Raw genomic sequence first — 23,519 nt, forward strand, 5'->3', positions numbered from 1 at the left:
TTTCTAAAATTTCAAGTCTAAAATTTGTTCTCAACATAGATACGATTTTTTCAGCAAATTACTTGAAAACGATTCGATGAACGAGATTCAAATACTGTAGTCAATTAACTAATAGTTTTGTTAATTAACCTATAAAAAGGCACTCTAAAAAAATTAATTGTGTATATAATTTTTTTAAAAAATATATATACAAATATGTATAATTTTTTTTACCTATCAATCAATATTTTTATAAATTTTAAATTTTTTAGTTTAATCTAATTCGTATAAGTAAAAATATCTATAATTAAATTAGATTAAATATTTTATGAATACTCTTAATTTTTTTTTTAAAAAAAAAAAATTAAAGTCAGTCAGCATGGTGCCACGTCAGTAAATCCTGACACGTGGCAATCTAAAACGACGTCCGTTTTATTATTATTGTTGAGGCTTTTGTTTTTTTCCTCACTCGATAAGCGTCGAAGCCAGCCATGGTGTCCAAACCAAGCGACTCCACTCCAAAGCGCTGAGTCAGCCTTTCTCTTCTCTAACCCTTTTCTCTTCAATTTTACTGTTTCTCTGGTTTATGATCATTCCTTTCTCATCACAATCGGTATGTTGATTCTAAAATTTTATTTCTCAATTATATTTTTGAAAACCAATAATTCAATCAATCGAGTTTCGATTTCGGATTGGATCATATCCGATTACCATATAGCCTGTCTGATTCTGATTATTCCTTTGTTTTTGTATTTTATTACAGGGGGTAATAGCCAAGTGATGGTCTTGAGGCCATGGCTCATCATAAGATGAATCAGCTGAAGAAGCAAATTCTGGCAGAGAGGCTTGTTGAAATAAGAGTATGTATTTATAATTATTCTTTTTTTGTGGTGTTTTGATTGAAAATCACTCACTTTTGATGAGTTTTTTTTATCAGGAAAAGGTTGAAAATAATGGGAGGAGTCTAGAAACTAATTTATTGGAGACATTGTCATTAGCAAAAACTACCAAAGGTAATTCAAATTTAGAGGAGGGGAATGGAGGTGGGAAAACGCTTTGTTGGAGAATAGAGAATCCTCTTTGCAAGTTCAGTGGATGTGCTCAAGGTTTTGGTGATAAAGATCATGTTAGCTATCATGATTTTGTACCCCAATCGAGTATTAAGCTTCCTTATGTTGAGAGGCTACCACCTTATACCACTTGGATATTCTTGCAAAAGTATGAGCACATTTCGTTTTTCTATATGCATTAATATATTATAGATTTTGTATTGTTATCTGAGATGTGCCATACACAGTACAGAAATCAGAGAATGGCTGATGATCAATCAGTGCTTGGAAGGAGGAGAATTTACTATGATGAAGAACATGGGAGTGAGGCTTTGATATGCAGTGATAGCGAGGAAGAAATTCTAGAACCCGAGGAAGCTAAACGAGAATTTTCTAAAGGAGAAGACCGAATCCTGTGGTAAGTTTAACATGATATGTTAGACAATAATGTACAGTTTTTGGCTTAAATTATACTGAGCTGCAGTCTTGAAGTCATGTCTTGAAAAGCAGGAGACTCTTGTATGTAATTGGATCGTGAAATATAAGAAAAAATCCGAATGAGAGTTGATCATATCTGCCTATGAGAAAATAGTATTTTTTTTTTCCTTACATGAAGATAGGAAATTGGAGAGGATAAAATTATCTCAAGCTTTTCATGAGATAAAGTTATTCAATTCTAGGTGGAATAGCTAGGGTGTTGGATTAATTTTCAATTTTTCTTCAACCCCCCTGACAAAATTTGTTGAAAAAAATAATCCAATCCTTTAAATCCAATCTTACTTTCAAATATTAAAGTGTTCCTAAAAGTGTTGCGGATTACCATACCCAACTAAGAGGTTTGTACGAGTAGTGTGATATCATCGTATTTCATCTTTATGAAATGATCTTACCAAACAGAAAAACTCTACTTATACTTTGTTTTTTACTTTTGAATTGACAGCACAATCTTTGGCGAGCATGGGCTAGGTGAGGAAGTGCTGAAAACAGTGAGCAATTTTATTGGAGTCAGTACTCTGGAAGCTCAGGTAGTCTGGTTTATTTTATTATGACTTAATGTCTTTTGGAGGAAACTTGAGTTCTGCACATTATGTGTTGTAATTCTCAGACCAAACAACAAAACTAAATGTAGTTAGCATTGCTGTTTTCTGATCTGGTCATGGATGTATTCGAATTTGATATGTGAAGGAAAGATATAACACAATCATAGGAAAGAGCGAGGAACTCGACCCTAATAATGGCAAGGTATTTGAACCTGGAAAGGGCATGTTGCTGAACAAGAGTCTTACAGATGCTTTAGATTCTTTTGATAACCTTTTCTGTCGGCGTTGCATGGTATTTGACTGCCGTCTTCATGGCTGTTCCCACACAGTTGTTTTACCTGTAAGATTTGTTTTCGGTGTGTAGGTTACCTATAGTTTCTCATTTGTTGTTATATTTGATTCGGAGTTTGCTTTGACAGAATGAAAAGCAGATGTATTGGTCTGAACATGAAGATGATAGGAAGCCTTGCAGCGATCAGTGTTATCTTAAGGTGAGACTTCTTTCTTTTAACACTTGGTCTTTTCCATGTTTTAATGTGAGAATTGTATCTATTGGATTTGTATTATACAATCTATGTTCAAATTCTTCTTGTGTCATATTCCCATAGAATTTAAACTCTAATTATGTCATTATTTTTTGCAGTTAAATATTGTTAAAAGCTTGCCAGGGGGTCCAAAGTCTAATAATGTCATATTACCGTCTTCTATCTCTGAAGAACCCATTACTACTGCCAACATTATTACAAACATTACAAGTGATGATATATCCGTTTCTCAAGAAATTGTCCCTGCTAATTCAAATGCTATTTGCATTTCAGAAGCTGCTGAAGCTCCAAATGTGGATATAACTACGACGATGGCAATATGCTACGAGAGCACGGGGAAGCGCAAGGTCATAAAGCAAATAGACACAGGACTAGAACAAGCCAGGGTTTCTGATGATCTCGACGCATCAAATAAAAAACAGAAAAGACTAAATGTTTTCAATGTCAAAAGTGGAACTACAGAAGATATTCCAGTTCAGGGTTCCGAGCTTAGCACCAAAAGTAGACATCTTGATGTTGTTTTACATACCAAAAGTGAACATCAGATGATTGACAAGAATTCTGGAAATTTTTCCATTGATGAATCAGAAGCTGTAGAGAAATCACTGAAGTTGAAACCATTTTCCTCCAAAGAAGGAAAAGTGTTAGAAATATCTAGTAGCACTGAGTGGAAACAAATGGAGAAAGATCTATATATGAAAGGATTGGAGATATTTGGAAGAAATAGGTCTGTGTTTAGGTTCTATACATTCTGCATGACAATTTTACTATTTACGCCATCATTAGAACCTGAAATCTGCTAAATAATTCTTATTTGGACCCCACATAATTTATATGTCATGTTTTTCAGTTGCCTCATAGCCAGGAACTTACTTTCTGGCTTCAAGACCTGCTTAGAGGTCTCTAGTTACATGCGCGAGGGTGGAGTATCAATGCCGCGCAGATCTTTTGCTGGACCAAGTTTATTTATGGATGAAAATGGGAACACTGAGACAGATTATACAGTTAGTATCATTATTTTTTTAATCTATTATTATTTTTTGCTTGCTTCATGCTTAATTTTTAGGATAAAAGATAAGTGACATGTTTTCTTCCTTTTTCCTGACTGACAAAAAGATAGTAAGTGTTCTGAGTATATTTCTTTGATGATGGAGAGGGTAAGATATAATCAAGATGATACTATAGATTTCATTCACTTTTTTGAGTTCTTCATGTATAATGGTTTGTTAATTTACTCTCTCTTACTCAATATGCCTAGTAGATTGCCGATTGGCTCTGCAAACCCGAGAATAGAAATTTATTATTATCATTATTTTTCCTTTTCCTTTTCTAAGGACCAAGAGATGCCAGCGAAGTCTCGCTTGATCCGTAGAAGGGGCAAAGCCCGAAAGCTTAAATACTCTATGAAGTCTCCTGGTCACCCATCAATTTGGAAAAGAATTGCCGATGGAAAGAACCAGTCCAGTAAGCAATATACACCATGTGATTGCGAATCTATGTGTGGGAAGCAGTGCCCCTGCCTAGTAAATGGAACTTGCTGTGAAAAATACTGTGGGTATGTTAAATTATCTTGAATGTAAGTAGCTTAGAATTAAAAGGGGAATTTAGAATTTAGGTGCTATCTTGGATATTTCATGTTTGTCAAGATCAAAGGAAAATCCATTTATTGTTCAATGAGTGGTACATAAGCCTACGAGCTATGTTCCCTTAGGGTCCATACTGGGTATCTTCATTTGATTCCCGCTTATCTCAAGTTGAGAGAAAGCCCTCAATGTAAAACTATGAAGGTCATTTACACTGTGGCTTAGCACTTCAGTTAGAGTGATGCCTTGACATAGTAAGCAAAAACAATAAAATTAGACTTCCAAGGCTGAGCTATTATACTTGATATTTAAATATATAACTAACCAATTTGCAAGATCTGCTTTTTTGAGTTTAGATGAATGAGATATAATTTCAATTGATATAGTTAGGTTGTATATCTCAGGTGCTCAAAGAGCTGCAAAAATCGGTTTAGAGGATGCCATTGTGCAAAGAGTCAATGCAGAAGTCGCCAATGCCCGTGCTTTGCTGCTGGACGTGAATGTGATCCAGATGTTTGTCGAAATTGTTGGGTCAGGTAAATGAAGTGCATCTTTGCAAATGTGTTTACTTTGCTTCTCCTGGGTACTTCCTGTCTTTTTAAATAGTGCTCAATTATGTTTTCAATACAATTCAACCTTAGAGTTGCACGACATCTCCTTTATTGTTTCTCATTTCGCCTCCTATTTTGGAAATTGATTCTCTTTTAGTGGTGGCCTATAAGTATCTCTTTCTGATTGCAGTTGTGGAGATGGTACACTAGAGGAGCCACCCAGACAAGGAGATGGCCAATGCGGAAACATGAGGCTTCTTCTGAGGCAACAACAAAGGGTGGGAATATAAGCCTTAATTTAGTAAAATTGTCTCTTAAATATTAGAAAAATACTATAAAGAATGGTTTTCCCTCTTTTCTTTCAGATTCTTCTTGCAAAGTCTGATGTTGCTGGATGGGGGGCCTTTATAAAGGTTAGGAGATGTATGTAAAATCTGTTGCATAGTAACTCATAAAGAATTGTTCTAACAAAATTACAACATAATTTCAGAACTCTGTCAACAAAAATGACTACCTTGGAGAATATACCGGTGAACTTATTTCCCATCGAGAAGCTGATAAGCGTGGGAAGATATATGATCGTGCAAACTCATCTTTTCTTTTTGACCTAAATGACCAGGCAAGTATTCTCTGGTGTTCTCGGCACCTTGTTTGGAGCTTAAATCTTTAATCTTGAAAAAAAAAAACTTTGGGGGGTGGGTTTGGGTTTATACATGCTATAACAAGTTTTTCAGAATAAGTTCTGTACTATATTTTTGTAGTAAGATGGACCTAGTTTGCATTGAATTCATTCTGATACTGTAATATTTGAGATGTGAAATTATCCACCTTGTTTGTCACAGTATGTCCTTGATGCTTATCGAAAAGGCGATAAGTTAAAATTTGCAAACCATTCATCAAATCCCAACTGCTATGCTAAGGTATTTATCTCCATTCGAGTTCCATCTCCACTCATTGACCAATGCTCTTTCATTTCTAGTTTGAGTTTTGGTGAGCAAAATATGTTGCTCTATGTAGGTAATGTTGGTAGCTGGAGATCATCGGGTTGGCATTTTTGCCAAAGATCATATCGAAGCTAGTGAGGAGATCTTCTACGATTACCGTTATGGACCGGCTCAAGCTCCTGTGTGGGCTCGAAAACCTGAGGGATCTAAGAGGGAGGAATCATCAGCCTCTCAAGGCAGGGCAAAGAAACACCAATCTCATTGATTGGTAAACTTAAATTAGGTTATACCATGAATTATTATTGAGTCAACTCTCATATTATTCTATCATAAGGAAATCTTGTGATTCTGTGAAGTTATTCTAAACCTTTATTTTTATACATGAAAAATATCTTATAGATGAATATATGCTTCTAGATATCTATTCTTCCAACAAATTAATAATACTATTACATTTGGCAATAAGCTAGAAATTTTTACTAGCATTTATCAAATTGTAGTTTTATCAATGTAAGGTACTACAAAGATCATTGTTTGGTGCTCTTATACAATAACGGAGACTTGTATTTTAGGTTGCTTATATTATGACCGGTCAAATTATGCTATCAAATAACTACCATAAGTTATAGAATGGTGCTTATAAAATAGAAAAATTTACAAAAATACTGGAATTTGAGTGAATTTTTACAAAAATACTGTCACACGGAAATTTTTTTAAAAATACTTTGTTTTTATAAAACACCAGTAAAATATAAAGCAGAACAACTCAAAACAACAGTAGAACAACTAAAAAACACCAGTAGAACATCAATGAAACTTAACACAGTATACTGCAGTATGAAACTTATAAAAAAACACAATAAAAAAGTAAAAAATTCCGTCTAACAGTATTTTTGTAAAAAAATGACAAAAGTTAGTATACCATGTAAATTTTCTTATAAAATAACGTGTGTTTTATGCATTTCAAAACATATGAAATGGTTATAGATAACTAAAGAGTCAAACTATTTATGGGGCAGCCTGTCTTATCCTGCCCATTAAGGTCTCCTAACTAGGGCGGGTCAAATCTTATCTTGCTCAATACTTAAAAGAAAAAACTTCACAAGTTTTCTTTCTTCAACTTTTAATTGAAAAAAAAAAAAAATTGATATCATTTTAAATTTTAGTTTGTAAAAGTTTCCGATTGAAATTTTTATTTTGTTAAATCATAAATTAAATTTTGTATTTTTAAAATAGTATTATGAATTGATTTTTTATCAAAATAAAATTTAATAATAACTCGATCTAAAAGTTATGACACAACTAGCTATGTTTTCTGTATCTATTAGTGTTAGAAATTATCTTCAAATTTGATATATTAAAAACAAAAATTATTAAAAATTAAACTTAAGGTACTATTGTATAATTTTAAAAAAATACATGGTCTATTTTATCATTTAAATCGATAATTTTTGTAAAACACGAAATTTAAAATAATATTAAAAAAAAAAAGATAAATCATACATGATCGATTAGCCATTTTCTCCTATCCCATTAGAACTACACTTTTGGCGTACAAGTTTAAATTTGAAAGTCTAAAATGTATTCTTCAAAAAAAAAAAAAAAAAGTCGAAAATGTACTCTCACTGTCTCACCCTAGCTATTAGCAGGTAGCTTCTTCATTACAAATTAATCTATTTATATATACTAGCATCTCGCACATATACTAAATTTTATGCTAGTTTTTTGCTATGTTATTTGAAAGTGATACAATTAAAAATTAAAGAAAAAATATTAATAGTTATTAGGTGAGATTATTATTATGTGTATCTATATATTATAGTTTATTAGGTGAGATTATTATTATGTGTATCACAAAGCGAAGATGAAGAATATTTCATAGAGATGGAAGGAAGGCTTTTCTCAGAGGAGGATTCATCTCCAATCGCAATATTTGGAGATAAACAGGGATTTTTATCAACAAAAAATAAGAAAGACATATTACCTGAAATCAAAGGAGTTACTGCGCCGTAGATCACCATTATTGGCCAATAAGAGTGGAGCGACGAAGTGGCAGAGATCAAAGGAGCATTTCACAGATCGGAATCGGAAGCTTGAAATCACAATAAACCCAATCGAATGTAACCTCAGCCAAAATAAAAAATATTATTTTACCTCAGATTGATGTCAAAGGAGAAGAGGGAGAAATGGCGGAGATCAAATGAGCATTTCATAGATTTGATGTCGTCTGATTGTGAAAGAGGAAGAAGAGTCAATCGTATTTTTGGGATTTTAAGCTTCCAATCTCAATCGTATAAATGACAATTTCCATTTTTTTTTTGTAACAATGACCAAAATCATTGATAACTGAATAATGTCATACAGACTAAAGGACTATATACATCTCAATGAATAAAATAATAAGAAGTCATCTAGCCAAACAAGTTGTTAATCTATCCGAAGAGCATGCACAGCTAATCCATGTGCATTCACAATGACCGACCAATGTCTATAGATCAGGGACACTCCAGGAAAACTGGATAATAAACTTGTTACATTCTCTAACAATGATCCTATATCATTGAAAAAAAAAAAAAGAATGTCTCCTAGCAAAAGTAGATACAATTGCTAAAGAATAAAAATCAACAAGAACAACAAATTTCGAAGGAAAATTCCTATCCAACGTCATTAATATTGCCAAAAAATATGCTTGAAATGCTAGAAATCTCCATCTTTCACACCTAAATTTTCAGTCAATGCTTGTTCTACTCCCTCCAAATGTTCCAATTGAAAATAGGATGATCCAACTGCATGAAATACAAAAAAAAAAAAAATAGTAACTAATATAAATCACAAAAAACTATTTCTAATGAGTTTGAATGTACCAAAAAAAAAATTCGATAAAAATGTTGTTCTCTAGCGAACCAAGCTTATCATTTGAAGTCGCAAAACTCAAAAATTTCCATTCCAATAACTCTTTAACTTCAATAACTCAATACCTTTATAACTCTAATTACCAATAACTAAAACACTCGAAAAACTCATAAATGTCATAAATTTAGAATAACCATTATAGGACTTATTAAAAAGATACCTTAGAGAAAATAAAACATACCGATTCATAATGAAATAAGAGAAAGAACTTCTACTATATATGCCTAAATCCGTTTAAAATTTTATATGTAATTGTATAAATGGTCATCCATAATTCTGGAAAACTTACTATTGTAAGAATCAAATAAGTTATCATATATAGAAAGAATACAATGATATATATTCATATAGTATATAGACTAATTTATAAAAGTGAAACCATACCAATTTATAAGAAAAATAACTAGAGTTTATGATGAAAAGTACTACACTAAATAAAGACATATACAAATAAGGAAGAGGTTTCAATGGTTACATTTTTATTGTAACCATCATGGTTACATTTTTTTAAGCCATTGGATTACTATTAAATGGTTGTGATTAATTTGGAAATTAAATAAAAATAAATAATAAATAACTTGTAACCTGAAAGCTAACCTAATCATTTATTTCCTTATAAAACTTTAATTAAGATTAAATATATTTTAAAATTAAATTAATTATAATTATTAATTAATTTTTTGCAATTCATTACTATATAAGGATCTTTTAGCAATTTATTTTTTTATATTTAAATTATTTAAAAATTTTATAGCAAAACTTTTTATAATTTAAAATTATACACATATAATTTCATAATTTAAATTTTATTATACTTGTAATCTTAATTTTAAATTATTACACTTAATTATTTAATTTTTTTTATTTAAATATTTAAAAAGTAAAAAATGAAATAAGTTGAAGGATTTTTTAGGAATAAAATGGCTACACTTGTTATCGATTGATTAGCTTGAGACCTCATACTTAGTTCATATAATTGTAACAAAATAATTAAATATCATTTAAAAATAATTAATTATTTGAAAATTTATTATAAGAAGAGAATTTTAATTTGTGTCAAAAAAAGTTTAATTTTTGTAAAAAAAAATAAATTTTATTGTAAATATTATAATTAAATGGCTTAATTATTAAAATAATTCAAGTAAGGATTTAAATATAAATATTAATTGCTAAAAGAGGTCTTGTTAAATATTTAATTAATTATTCTAAGAAAATAGTTAATTATAATTAAATAATTCTAAAAAAAGAATGTCTACTATTTAATTAATTATTTTAAGAAAATAGTTAATTATAATTAATTAAATTTAAAAAAGGAAAGTCTACCTATTAGTAACCTGCTATTACAGGTTAAAGAAAAATGTAACCATATGGTTACAATAAAAATGTAACCATTGAATAGTCACCCATACAAATAAATATGCAATGAAATACATGCCAATTAATTACCATAAAACACTAAATAAAAACCAGAAAGAAAATTGATAATTGATATTTATAACTTCCTTGAAAAACTACAGAGAATAGTTAAAAATAACTGCTACAAATATGCAACAAAATTATGAAATTTAAATAATAATAATAATAATAAATAAATAGAAACAAAATAACTGCAGAGATCAATGTTACCAGACGATAAACGCAACCACCACATCATCATAGCCTCCGTCAACCACCATCACCACCCCAGATTTAAAACCAACACACCACCACAATATGTGTTTGAATCTTACATGAATCAAAATACCTACGCGCCACACACACGTACACATAAACACAATTGTTTGGACTCGTCCTTATAACCCATATTCCTTCACCTTCTTCTGATCTTCTTTATCATCACCCCTCAAATGGGGCAAACTCAATGACACAACTTCATCTGATGATGACCCTCTCGACTTGAATTACATTCCCAATTTCCAACACACACTTAAACAGAGTCTTAATTATTATATTTATAATTATATAAACTTAATTTATTTTTTGAATGGCTAATTTTTTAATTTTGAAAATAGTGTTTAATTTTTATTTAAAAAAATACATATACGCAATTCATCGTACAATTAAAAATAAATATAATATAGTATTTCTTTTTTGTTCTTGTTATTTCACATTTGTGCAGAATAAGTGTTGAATGGAAGGGGAAGCAGAGAAAGCGTTGAAGGAAACTCCAAATTCTGAATCCGTAGAGAAAGCGTTATTCTAAGCCATTAAATAACTATACAATTTCCATTTATCCTCAACCAAAAAAAATATTATTTTTTAATAAAAAACTTAGAAAAAAAAAGTCACACACACTTTATATAGAATAAATTATGAGAATCGGACCGGTTTTGTAAAATAAAATTTTTAAATTTTTAAAAGTGGTACAGATTTGGTGATGTAAGCAGAATATTACTACCCCTGTAGCCAGTTTCGTTGACCGGATAAAATGGCACCCCAAACATTTAGTCATTTAATATTATTTTTTGTAGGGTTATGATTATAATATTACATTTTATTGGTAAATAAAATTTATCCTAGTATGAGTAATTGTACCTATTGCTACCCAATGTTGAGAGACCCCTTTAAACCTCCACCTCCACAAGCAGCAACTGCTTTGTATCAGAATCTGTCTACATTTTTAACTGTACCATCATGGGAGATTTTTTTGCTCTTTACAAAGAAATCATCAGGATTCATTCCAAATTAAACAAAACCAAGATATGAACAAACAAATAAATAAAAGAAAGAAAGAATATCACTAGATTACATGGCTAAAATCCTGTTAACCCATGTTTGGACTGGTATAAATAAGCAAACAGTATCTCATTCCAAGAATCTGGAACCCCAGGAAGACACCAATGACTGCAATCTTGACTGTTCGATCTTCTTGTACCATAAACAGAGGGATGACCATCTATCCTATATTGGGATAAACCGGTTATGTTCAACACAGTAACAGGAGTTTTCATCTGTTTGATCACCTCTTCTACTACTACATTTTTGTCAGATACAAATGTGCTCGAAATTTCAGTAAGTGGTTTAGTTGCTTTATTACAGTGCCCACCTGAATTCCACTGCCCTCCACTGCTCAATAATTGACAATAAAATATACTCAGCATTTAACATGAAAAGGTTCAAACTCTCATTTATGAAGTGAGCTTTCCAGAAAGAAAGTGAAAACCTGAAATGGGAAGGTGCTGAGCTTCGAAAGAAAACTCTTGTTTTTCTTGGGTTGATGTGTGTGTCAACCCATGATGCCCATGTTGTTAAAGCTTTTCTGAATGCTGTAGAAACATCTAGGCGTGGATAAACTTGACCCCCTTCTTGATAGTAGTTAATCCTGAAATGAGCTTCACAAGTGTTAAAATACAACACGAGATATTGCTATGTGGATGCTCAGCCCAAGAGTTGAATCCCAACACATTTGTGGAAGCAAACCACCTAATCAAATTCGAACCTCTAAACTTACGGGAGCAAACTACATGGCAACCTATTTGAGCTATCATGTGCAAGTTTTTGAAAATAGATAGTCCTATACTTCCCAGAGGATCTTAACTCTTGAACCTGTGGTAGCACACCACATATCTAACTGGACTCGGATCTCAGGATTTGTGGGTGCAAAACACTACAAGTGTAGTCTAACAATAAAAGACTTACCCAGCTTTAGTTTTGTAATGGGACCACCAATGTGCGGTGTTAAAAACTAAAATATCAGCTCCTTTCCATCTTGATGAGCTACGATCAATCGAATCAATGCTCAAAGTCTGTAAACGCTTCTGCCCCACTCTTCCTTTACCTTCGTGAACTAAGAAATGGGTCACGTAATACTCAACCGTACATCTATAATCCTATGAAAACGACATAAACGAAAAAAAAAAGTAAGTAAACAAATCAACTAATTACAACTGAAATTGACAGCAAGGAAAGAGTTATTATTTTTATTATATAATAATAATAATAATTTTTGAGAGTTACCACAAAACGGAAACTATAGTTTCCCTTCCCTTTGGTGATTCTACGCTTATGTGTCTCATAAACCTTAGTTGGATCTTTAATAGCCCCCATTAACATGCATAGCATGGATTCCCATTGGTTTCTATTAAGTGAATCGCCCACAAAAACAAGCCTTTTCCCTCTTATTAGTTCCAGCATTTTTGTGGCATTGAACCTAGGAACAAACAAATAACAATATACAAGAACTTCAAATTAACAAATGAAAATGAAGTCTAAGCTATTCATATACACAAATGTTTGACCAAAAATTTACCTTGGAATGTCACAACCTTGTGGTTGCCATCTCCATTTCATGTAACCTTTATCTGGTCTCCCATTACTCTCACAATTGAACCCTTCATCTATGAAAGGACAAGAAGTATTTGTATATAATGGATAGCTTTCATCGAAAACCCATTTTCCTCTTCTAACATCACAATCTCTTGCACTTGAAATTAAAGCCTTCCTTAATACAGTTTCTTTACTCTTCTTCTCCTCCACGATAATCTCAACTTTTTTGGATGAAGTTTCTGTAACATTTTCATCTCTTGAAACTTCACTTCGCACTATTGGCGGTGGTGAGTTTTCAGTTAAGGATTCCTTATCTTCGTCTTCTTTTTCTACCACTTTGGATTCGCTGCTCTCTTTCTCTAGAACACCAATAACTGAAATCCCAGAAAACCCAGAAACATTTACAGGTTTACTCAACTGGGTATCAATCAAAAGAGGGTCTTGAACACCACTTACTACTGAAGTATCTTCATTTTCTTCACCATCTTCCACCACTTCGGATTCATTATTCTCTTCCTCTAGACCACCAATAACTGAAATCCCTGACCAGTCAGAATCATTTTCATGTTTACTGAACTGGGTGTGAATCAAAATTGAACCTTGAACACCACTTACTACTGAAGAACTTCGATTGAAACCAGTAAGAGATTGAGCAGTTAAGAGAGAAGAAGCATTGAACTGAAGATGGGTCTGCTGAAAAACTGAAGGGGTGAGTTGGATAACCCAAATGGAAAATAATACCATGAAGATAATAGAAGAACAGATTGTCAAAGAAAAAACTAATAATCTTTTGGGTTTGAAGGAGAAACTTCTCTGCCTATCCATACCCAAAACTTCTTTCATTGGGTTTGGAAAAAAGAAGAGACACACAGAGACGAAAAAGAAAAGTCAAGGAGATTGGTTGAGAATCTTATTATACTAGTAAATGGTATGCATGTTAATGATTGATTGATGCCAGATAATGAAGAACAATTCTTAAAGAAGAGTAGAACATGTGAACTTGTGATATAAAGCGTGTAGTTTGATTTATTTACCAAATATACCTGTAAGTCGCAATAATCGCTGTGGAATAGTAAAGTATAAATGTGCATTTACTTTTCTGACCTCCATTCATCAAACACAGAATGCTTGGCTTCCTTTTATTTATTTATTCTGATAACCAAAATGCTTGGCTTCCTTCACTAGTTCGTGTGTGGTTCTATTCTGTGTCATATCCTCTTTCACATCCAGTTATCAAAAAATATATATAAATATAATAATTCAAATTTTAATTTGAAAATGTATTTATAACCGGATAGTGGTTACAAATATAAATTTATTAGTAACTATATCCGTTTTTAATGTTTTTTGGTTTAAAATTTAAGGTCCCATTTGGCCATTTCTATTATACCATCTCTTTCACACCTTACCAGACGTATATATAGAGAATTGCTAAAGAGTACTGTTGGTGTCTAGTATATATATTAGTGTCATACTTCTATTAGTGTAATTAAATAGCAATTTCTATATAACTTAAAAAAATAAATTTTAAGGAATATTGCTAATTAATAATAAGGTGACACCTATGGATGGTGTTGGGCACCATTAGAACCCAATAACAATGCTCTATATCATAATATCCTGAGACTGAGACTCCCAGCCATATAGTTAACTTTAGGGATAATTGCGGCAAAAGTCCCCAAAAACTTAAGGTTAATGCAGGTTAGTCCCCAACCTCGAAAATTGGCGGTACTAGTCCCTAAGGTTGCAATATTTGTTAGTCCGTTAGTCCCTTTTTCTAACGGGTCCGTTTTCTAATTCAAAATGTCACGTGTCGATAAATAATTGGTTTAATAAATTATTATCTTTTCCTTTTCTTTTTTCGTTTTTTTTTTCTTCTTATTAAATTTTTCTATTTTTGTTTTTTTACCTCTCTCTACCTTCTTCTTCAACCTTTCCCCTTCTCCAGTGGCTCCTCACCATCACCAAAAATTACCATCACCAAAAATATCTCCAACTCCATTGGCTCCTCACCATCACCATCTAACTTTTCTAAATCCCCAACTCAACAGAATAATAAGTCCCAAAATCTAAACCCCAGGCGACATCCACAGCAGCCCTCCATTGTCGAAATCAAGCGCGCTATCGGCTCTGGAAGATTCTGCGACGCCGATCCCAAGCATGTGATTTTTTTAGGTGAGTTTATGTTGTGGATTTTGAATTTGATGTGTTATTAAATTTACAGTGAGTTGGAAGAAGTGAAGAACATGAAATTCAATGTGAAGATGATGAATTTTCCATGGGTGTTTGAACATCCATTACAGAAGAAGATTCAAGTGAGTGCTGAGAGCAGTACTGATCAAATCGAAATAAAATTTCGTTTAAATGGTATTCATTTTCTTTTCTTTTTCTTCAAGGCCAGATCGGGCTCTCTCCTTTATTGCACAAGAAACCTCAAGTCCAGATCCGACGTATGAAATCCCAGTTATTTTGTAATGGGTTTGGATTTTGGGTTTTAGATTTTGAGTTATTTGTTGTTGTGATTGTCATTGGTTGAATAAGGAATTTTGATTACTAATTTTGTTTAGGGATTTTCGATTAAGAGGTCTTTGTTATTGTTTATTTTCTTTTTGTTCTCAGGGTGGTGGTCTCGCCGAGATTGTGGTCTCACTGTTGTCAAGGGTGGGGTGGTGTTGGGTTTTGGGTTGGGGGTTTGTGGGTGCTTCATTTTTCTGGGTAGTTTGGGTAGACTAAGGAAGAAGATGAAGAAAGAAAAAACGAAAAAAAAAAAATAATAATAATAATAATTTATGATTTTAAAATAATTTATTTAGTTTTTTTTTTAATTTTAAATTATTTTGAATTAAAATTATAATTTAAACCAATTATTTATCGACATATGGTATTTTGAATTAGAAAACGGATCCGTTAGAAAAATGGATTAACGGACTAACAAATATTGCGACCTTAGGGACTATTACCGCCAATTTTCGAAGTTGGGGACTAACCTGCATTAACCTTAAGTTTTTGGGGACTTTTGTCGCAATTATCCCTTAACTTTAATTAAGTTTTACATATATATGCACGATTATTGGAATTTGTTATGTTACTTTTCGATGCATGTAAGAACAAAAACCAAAAGAAAATTTTCATTAACTATGCATAAAAAGACACCCTAATATCAAATAAATTTCCTCTTATTATCTTATGCAAATTAATGTTAATATTAACACCCTTATATCAAAATTACCCCTCTCCTTAATTTTTCTAAATTTATCAAACAAACGTGACAAACCATGTCAGAGTTACCACGACGGCCAGCTCGTTGCTCGTCCACCACACCCCAAATCAAATGTCCATATTCTCTTCAATAATAGGTAAATGTTTTTTAATTTTTTTTAAAAATATTTAGAAAAGTATGTAGTTTATTTCTAGTAGATCTGTGTGGTTGTTGTTTGCATTAGTGTTGCTTTGTCATTTTTTTTTCTTTGGAATTGAGAGATCAGATTTTTCCGGTGAGATCTGAGTTTTTTATGATATTTTGATGGTATGTTGATAATACGTTAATGTTTTATCGATGATAATCGTACTAAAGTTAAAGATGAATTTAATAGACAATTTTTCGATTGATTTGAGATGATTTCTCCATAATTTTTAGGATTGTCTGAATATTTGTTTTTTTACACTTTTCGTTTTATTATCGATATTATATCAATAGGTTGTCGATACATATGGTATCTTGAAAATTGTTATTTTTTATCCATCACAAGTGTTTATCGATGCTTTGTCTATAGTTGTTAGAAATTTGTTATTTTGTCTCCATCACGATTGTTTCTCGATATTTTGTTGATAATTTCTCAATGTTCACTTGGAAAATGTTGTTTTGTATACTTCACGATGGTTATCAATAATTTATCAATATTTTCTCGATGAAATGTATTTTTTTTATTTTGAGTGTTTTTAATATTTTTGTTGGTTATTGCTTAACTAACTTTTTTTTGTATGAAATTGCAGGATGAACTGTGTTTCTAGTTATATTGTATGATAGTGTTTGGGGGTGTTGAGGGTTTTAATTGGGTTTATAAAAGCGAAAGAAGTTCAACGTTGATGGGCTAAACTAATACAACCTTATAGAAAATGTGCGAGATTTTATAGAAGAGTTGGAGGATGACCCATTGGACTATGATTTGAAATTAGAAATTTGTTCGTTGTACATGAAAAAGTAATTGGTTCCGCTAGAGAAAGAATTGTTGGGTTTTGTGCCCTAAATAAAACTCTATTTTAATGTAATCTTTTCTATTCAATTATCAATAAAGGAATAGATTTATTTTCATTACTTATTTAGTATGTTATTTGGTTCATGTGATCATTTATTTGTTTATTTAATTTATAAATTCATCCAAATCCTTATCAAAATTATATTCTTATTTATTGTATTGTCAACACAGTGGAAAATAATCAAGATTGTGTGATTAAATGTATTCCAATGATTTATCAGTACACATGATTTAACTGATAGGATAATCTACAATGTAGTTTACTTGTACCTTGGATAAGTGCTATGTCCTTTCCATGACATTAGTTAAAGTAAGCTTGGGTTGGATGTATGGAGTATGCATCGGAAGGGACCGATATTGAACTTGAATCAATATGATAAACTTACTGTAATATCTATTCAATTCAATATCACCTAGTTGATCTTAGATCAAATGATCTCAATCCTGAGATAGTTAGGTTCTAGTTCAGTTGCATTATTTGTGCTCTTAAATTTGTTCGTTAAAGTCGACCAAATGGTTCTTCTCGTGACATATAAGTTAAGGACATGGTAGTTTAATGAGTAGGAGCATTAATCATATATACAGAATCTATAGCTTCTATCCAGATATAGAAGTCAAATGATGATTTCCTTCGAGTTTGGCTTAACAGAGATAAATGATTGAGTACTCATTTCAGTGATTATATTAGTTCACTGGAATATCATTTATAGGTAGCTAAGTGTTTTAAGGATAAAATACATTGAAAGGGTGTAACGGTAATTTTGTCCCTATGCAATGTAAATCATCTATAGAGGATCATTAATTATTGGGATTATAACAATAGATAATTAATAGCGTATCTATATCGTGGAACATATAGAGCGTTCTATGTAACTGAGAGTGCAATTCCAAATTCTATAGTGGTTCAACGAGGAATTAATAAGTTAGAGAATTCACTTGGTAAATTCTAGATCTGCTTATTGGAAGCTCGATTATATAGGCCCATGGTACCCATACTAGTTGAGACAAACTGCTTGTAAGACTCAGTTAATTGATTTAATTAATCAATTTTAATTCTAAAATTAGACTATGTCTAATTTATGAATTTTTACTAAGTTATAGCTTGATTGTGAAGAATTAGAATTTTAGGATTTATTTGTTGATTAAGAAACTTTATGGAGTCTAATTAATAAATAATATAAATGACAATTTTATTTGATAATTAATTTTAATTATTAAATAAATATTTTTGACATTTATAGGATTGAAATTACAAAAGTGGTATTTGTGACAAATAGATAAATGATTAAGAAAAATGACAAGAATCTAACTAGTGGTGGGCCCACATGTGGCCGGCCATAGGGTCCTATTTTTGCTATTATTTTATTATTTTTTTATTCCAAATAATTCAATCCTAACCCTGAGTGAATTAGTATAAAAAGAAAAGAAATGTCTCATTATCCAACTAATAATGCTAATGCTTCTAAACCTAGTTTTCATTATGTCAGACAACTAGTGTTTTGAGACTTCTTCTTCTTTTCTCTCTACTATTTCGAAATTCTTAGTGTTCTTCACCATCAAAATTCGAGCCTTAGTGCTCAATCATAGTGTGTAAGACTGTGAAGAATCCAAACAACTAAAGGAGTATTGGGCTCAGATCTTGATTATACTCTGCTACAGAAAGGATACAAGGATTAGAGATCTAAGCGGAAGGAGTCATTTAATTCCGCTGCAACCAATGTAAGGTTTCTCATACCTTGTTCATTTTATATTGTTTTAGAAGTTCATATTTAGGATGTTAAAAACATACTTGTTAGTAAATCTAGGTCCTGGTAAAATAAATTCCAACAAAAACATCAACTAAGAGTGTTTAGGGGTGTTCATCCAATCCAATCCTCACTATTTTGCTCATAGTGCATCCGATCCGCACTAAGTGCGGATTTCATATTTTGGATCCAATCCAATCCGCGCAATAGCTCAAATCCAATCCAATCTTACTTTGCATTGGTTATTTTTTTTTATAAAATTATTTAATTTTATGAAAAATAAAATATTTTTTTCACATAACTAGCAAAATAGTAAAACACATTATTATTATTTCATGTCTCTAACAACAAATTAAAATAAATAAAATAACAAATTTAAAAGAAGAAAAACAAATTGTATGTAGAAAAAAATATTATATATAAGAATGGAGTATACATTTGATCTATTAAGTTTTAAAATGTAATTATATTATATGTATTAGACTTTTAAATTACTATTTTTTTCACATTAAAATATTGATTGTATATAATATTTTATTTTTTTTTTTATAAATATGTGTGGATTGGATTGGATCGGTTACTTTTACATGTCAAACAACATCCAATCCGCACAAGTGCGAATATCCGCACTTTGCAGATTGGATTGGATTGGATCGACTATTTTATGAACACCCCTAAGAGTGTTCATAGAGATGAGGTCAGCATTATCGAACACAGAATTTATGCCATCATAGAATTTATACATACGGTTTGACCAAAAGGGCTTTCCTTCACCCTATCAGTCAAACGACATGTATCAAACTGTGTTTTTATCTAATTAAATACATTGTTGCCTCTCTATATCACACGACCTATAAAATACTCTGCGGATGGAACTATAAGCTTTGGGGACATTTGCAAATTAAAAAATCACAATTAGCACATAAACTGTCGTAAAAATATCGACAAACCGTCGATAAACCATCGATAATTAAACAAATTATCAAATACAAAAAGCCAAAATAAAAAATCATTGATAAGCAATCGACAAGCTATTGATACCGAAATGATAATATAATTGTGACAAATTAGAAACCATCAATAAACCATAGACAATCTGGCGATAACCTATTAATAAAGACCAAAATGATAAAAAAAAAAAAAGAAAAGATACAAAGCACAAACCATTGATATTATATTGACAAAGTATCGAGAACCTATCAATAACTCCCAAATTGACAGAACAATCTTACAGAAACATAAATCATCGCTAAACTATTGATAGCCTATTGATAAATACTAAATTGACAAAGTAATTGAGACAAACTAGAAACCATCAATAAGACATAAATATTGTGTCGATAAACAGTCGATAAATTGACAAAAAAAATGTAACAAATTAGAAATCATCGATAATATATTGGCAAAGTATCGAGAACCTATCGATAACTACTAAATTTACAAAATAGTGGTAAACAAATAGAAATCATCGATAAATACAAAATTGATAAAATAATTGAGACAAACAAGAAACATCGATAAACCATAAATATTGTGTCGATAACCTATTGATAAACACCAAATTGACAAAACTATGTTACACAAATAGATCCATCAAAAACATATCGATAACCTATTGATAAATTTGGTCGAGAAACACCATAACCACCACCATCTAAGATCTCAAACAAATACAAAATCCAAAAAAAATAAAAAATTTAAAATTAAAATCTCACTAAAACAATCACAAATCCACGTCCAAAAGAAAATTGTTCAATGTTCTTAAAAAAAAAAAATTGAAAAACAAATGGTACCTTTCGGTGGTGGCAAAGCTCGCAAACGAAGGATTTGGGGTCTCTGGGTTTCGTCGCCACTCTCACAGACAGATGTTTGGGGTCTCTGGGTTTTGTGGATGCTTGAGTGCTACGAAGGTCTACGTTCAGGACACATAGGTTTCGTCTAGGTTTTTGGGGCTTCTAAGGTTTTGTCGCCACTGAGATTGAAGGGAGCAAGGTTTTCAGTAGTGGCTTCGAGCAGACAGAGAGAAAGAGAGAGAGAAAAGGGAGGGAGATGGAGAGTTATGATTTTTAATTGAAGGGGTAGAAGAAAATAAAATTAGGCATATATTGGTATATAATTATTGGGAGTCTAAAATTTGATATCAGGTAAAATTCTAAGCATCATTTATAAAATTCCCCCCCCAAAAAAAGACAACTGGTTATATAACTAAGAATATGAATCAACTATTACTATGGAGTCAAGCAAGAGGAAAGATAGACTATATGAATCAAGCTGGCTAATCTTAAGGATTTCATGTGGAAGGGTTGTAGAAATCAAGCAAATCTGCATCAATGATTAACAAGTTAAATTCAAGCACCAAGTAAATATAATTTGAGAAGGCCATTGCAGCAAAAGAAAATAATCTGATCAATGAAATAACAATGTTATTATAGCTGATATAATAGCCATAAATATAAAAAATTCTGTAATCAATACACCATCAAAGTTACATCTGAATTTGAACACATCATAATTCACATATTGCTGTTTTCCTCTGTTACTCCCACCTAAGTTTAGAAAACTGCTTCAATAATAGCATGCTTAGGCTTAGGGAACCCCAGACCAAAAAGGTGGTTCAGGTACACTTTCCCGTCCTTAACAGTTGCAGCCGATGCCATTCTGCGCTTTGGGCCAGAAAAGGTGGCAACGACTGAGGCAGTTTCCCATCCATCAGAGCTCTCAACTAGTCTAGCAGAAGGTCGCCCGGCAACAACAAGCTTAGTTGGAGAAAGCAGCTCAAGGCCATCTCCAAAAGTGAGTGGACCTCCAGCTACCTTGATCAACTTCACTTCCTCTCCTTTTGTCAAGTCAATCTTTAACAAGTTTCCGCTGAAGGTATGAACGGCAATCAAAAACCCATCTTGGTGGTAAACGATTCCGTTCAGCCCAACCAAGTTCTTGTACCACTGTGTGGTAGTGAAGAGAGGGTTTCTTATGATGGAAATGAACTTTCCGTCCACCCCAACTTTCCAAATTTTATTGCCTACACAATCTGTAACGTATGCATTCCCCTCTGCATCCACTGCCACATCATCCGCCAAGGATTTCTCATCATCTACATCCATCAAATCAAAGGAACAAGCTTCATTAAAACCCATGTACAAAACAGAGATGATATGACAATGACTAATGAAACAATACAGGAGCGCACCAATAATGATATGTTATTTTTTATGGTGTTTCACACTTAAGGTCCCTCTTAAGTATTTTCCGTGCAACAAATGGGTTCATTAAATTTCAACTAATTTAATTTCATATACCCTACTATGCTATTATATATGGGCATTTATTGAAGAACTAAACTTTTACAATGCCTATACAGCAAATTAAAACCCATACTAGCTACTTTTGCAATCATTTACAGTGTCATTATCTTTAGCTTTTCAACAAATTAAAACCCAAACTGATTATTCCTATATACATGGCATTTATTAAAGAACCAAACTTTTGCATTATGATTGTGATACTAACTAACAATAGCTTTTCAACAAATCAAGACCCAAAAATAACTACTTTCATTAGTACCCTTTTGAACCTAGCTTTCAGATTTTCAATTCCCCAAACCAGTTAATGCAACAAATTATGACCTAACCATACCAGTTTGAGCATGTAAAGTTAGATTGAGGCAAAAAATGAATGAAGAAAGAGGCAAAAACAAATCAAATAAAAAAGTCGAACCCCACTTGGACCACTGAGCTGGGTATGAAAGAGGCGATTCAACGTAGTCAAATCATAGGCGAGCAGAGCAGCGTAGCGATTTCCCATGAGGTCAGCGGCGACCACGAGGAGGCGATTCCTAGGGCGGTCAATGACGAGTCCGAGGGTGGCGTTACCGGCCACGTCAGCATCTTTGATCAACGGAACTTCGCTCAGAACAGTCTCCGGAGAGTGGTCGTTGGGGACAGTGAGCTGGGACACGGCGCCGGCGAAGGAGGAGATGAGGAATCGACGGTGGTGATCGTCCCACTTGGCGCACTCGCGGAACCAGCCTGGGCCACGGTAAAAGAAGACGGGGGTGGCTGGGGTGGCGTGTTCAAGGGAGACGAGGTAGGCGATGGGTATGGCGGAGAGGACGAAGAAGATGAAGAGAGACTTGAGTGAGCAGATTGAATAACAACAGGAAGCCATTTTTCTTTTTCTTTGGAGAAATGTAACGTTCAAAAATAAATATTACAAATCGTTTAGTAGTTTTTAAGGGAAAAATTTTCACTAAACTTTTTAATTAAATATTGAATAAAGTAAAATCGTTTTTAGAAGTTTGATATTAGTTCACCAATGTCTTCATCTACCCATACTAAAATATTTATGATTACTAATTAATATTAAATGAAAATATATGGTACACATTTCAAAAGATTGTTCTAATATACTTCCATTTCTTTTGACATATACCAATACTATACTCTTTAATTTAATTTATTTTTCTAAGTACAGTAGAACCTCTATACAAGAATATACTTGAGATCAAGTAGGTTATAACTAAATAGAATTACACTAAAAAAAAAATTAAAAAATCAAAAAATATCAACATAACAATAATAACAATAAATAATCATTAATACTATATCATAATATAAATATTTTAGAGTAAATATAATATTCATACATA

General features: G+C 32.1%; 3 protein-coding genes across 4 annotated transcripts; 1 reads left to right on the plus strand and 2 right to left on the minus strand.

The window, feature by feature from the left end:
- Window positions 1-434: 434 nt before the first annotated feature.
- Window positions 435-6,198, plus strand: LOC115707433 (histone-lysine N-methyltransferase EZA1). 2 transcript variants are annotated; one of them, XM_030635432.2, is made up of 16 exons: window positions 435-592; window positions 743-839; window positions 917-1,197; window positions 1,282-1,446; window positions 1,969-2,053; window positions 2,214-2,408; window positions 2,488-2,559; window positions 2,712-3,340; window positions 3,464-3,617; window positions 3,948-4,168; window positions 4,601-4,732; window positions 4,938-5,025; window positions 5,113-5,160; window positions 5,238-5,366; window positions 5,590-5,667; window positions 5,765-6,198. In XM_030635432.2, exons 2-16 carry the CDS (start codon window positions 774-776, stop codon window positions 5,954-5,956), a joined length of 2,535 nt encoding a protein of 844 aa, XP_030491292.2. In that variant the 5' UTR covers window positions 435-592; window positions 743-773; the 3' UTR covers window positions 5,957-6,198. The 2 variants fall into 2 exon arrangements, with proteins under 2 accessions (XP_030491292.2, XP_030491370.2); XM_030635510.2 differs by lacking the exons at window positions 435-592; window positions 743-839 and having other exon boundaries at window positions 1,056-1,197; window positions 1,277-1,446.
- A 4,824-nt stretch (window positions 6,199-11,022) lies between these two features.
- On the minus strand, window positions 11,023-13,984 carry LOC115707296 (protein trichome birefringence-like 6). Its single transcript, XM_030635242.2, has 5 exons — window positions 12,854-13,984; window positions 12,562-12,754; window positions 12,244-12,434; window positions 11,768-11,926; window positions 11,023-11,670 (listed from the first exon to the last, which is right to left on the minus strand). Exons 1-5 carry the CDS (start codon window positions 13,711-13,713, stop codon window positions 11,358-11,360), a joined length of 1,716 nt encoding a protein of 571 aa, XP_030491102.2. The 5' UTR covers window positions 13,714-13,984; the 3' UTR covers window positions 11,023-11,357.
- Window positions 13,985-21,253: 7,269 nt separating this feature from the next.
- LOC133033088 (uncharacterized) lies at window positions 21,254-23,302 on the minus strand. Its single transcript, XM_061107668.1, has 2 exons — window positions 22,594-23,302; window positions 21,254-21,965 (listed from the first exon to the last, which is right to left on the minus strand). Exons 1-2 carry the CDS (start codon window positions 23,036-23,038, stop codon window positions 21,424-21,426), a joined length of 987 nt encoding a protein of 328 aa, XP_060963651.1. The 5' UTR covers window positions 23,039-23,302; the 3' UTR covers window positions 21,254-21,423.
- Between the last annotated feature and the right edge of the window lie 217 nt (window positions 23,303-23,519).

Source organism: Cannabis sativa, unplaced genomic scaffold (genome assembly GCF_029168945.1).
Source record: "Cannabis sativa cultivar Pink pepper isolate KNU-18-1 unplaced genomic scaffold, ASM2916894v1 Contig3, whole genome shotgun sequence".
Lineage (NCBI taxonomy): Eukaryota > Viridiplantae > Streptophyta > Magnoliopsida > Rosales > Cannabaceae > Cannabis > Cannabis sativa.

What these genes read in the sequence shown, in the direction of transcription:
- LOC133033088 (XM_061107668.1), bottom strand. Translation starts at nt 23,038, where the DNA reads ATGGCTTCCTGTTGTTATTCAATCTGCTCACTCAAGTCTCTCTTCATC. An exon ending in TACCCAGCTCAGTGGTCCAA is followed by an intron (nt 21,966 to 22,593) that starts GTGGGGTTCGAC and finishes TGATGGATGTAG; the next exon opens with ATGATGAGAAATCCTTGGCG.
- LOC115707296 (XM_030635242.2), bottom strand. Translation starts at nt 13,713, where the DNA reads ATGAAAGAAGTTTTGGGTATGGATAGGCAGAGAAGTTTCTCCTTCAAA. An exon ending in CAAGGTTGTGACATTCCAAG is followed by an intron (nt 12,755 to 12,853) that starts GTAAATTTTTGG and finishes GTTTGTTCCTAG; the next exon opens with GTTCAATGCCACAAAAATGC. An exon ending in TCAGCACCTTCCCATTTCAG is followed by an intron (nt 11,671 to 11,767) that starts GTTTTCACTTTC and finishes ATTATTGAGCAG; the next exon opens with TGGAGGGCAGTGGAATTCAG.
- LOC115707433 (XM_030635432.2), top strand. Translation starts at nt 774, where the DNA reads ATGGCTCATCATAAGATGAATCAGCTGAAGAAGCAAATTCTGGCAGAG. An exon ending in GCGATCAGTGTTATCTTAAG is followed by an intron (nt 2,560 to 2,711) that starts GTGAGACTTCTT and finishes TATTTTTTGCAG; the next exon opens with TTAAATATTGTTAAAAGCTT. An exon ending in GAGATATTTGGAAGAAATAG is followed by an intron (nt 3,341 to 3,463) that starts GTCTGTGTTTAG and finishes CATGTTTTTCAG; the next exon opens with TTGCCTCATAGCCAGGAACT.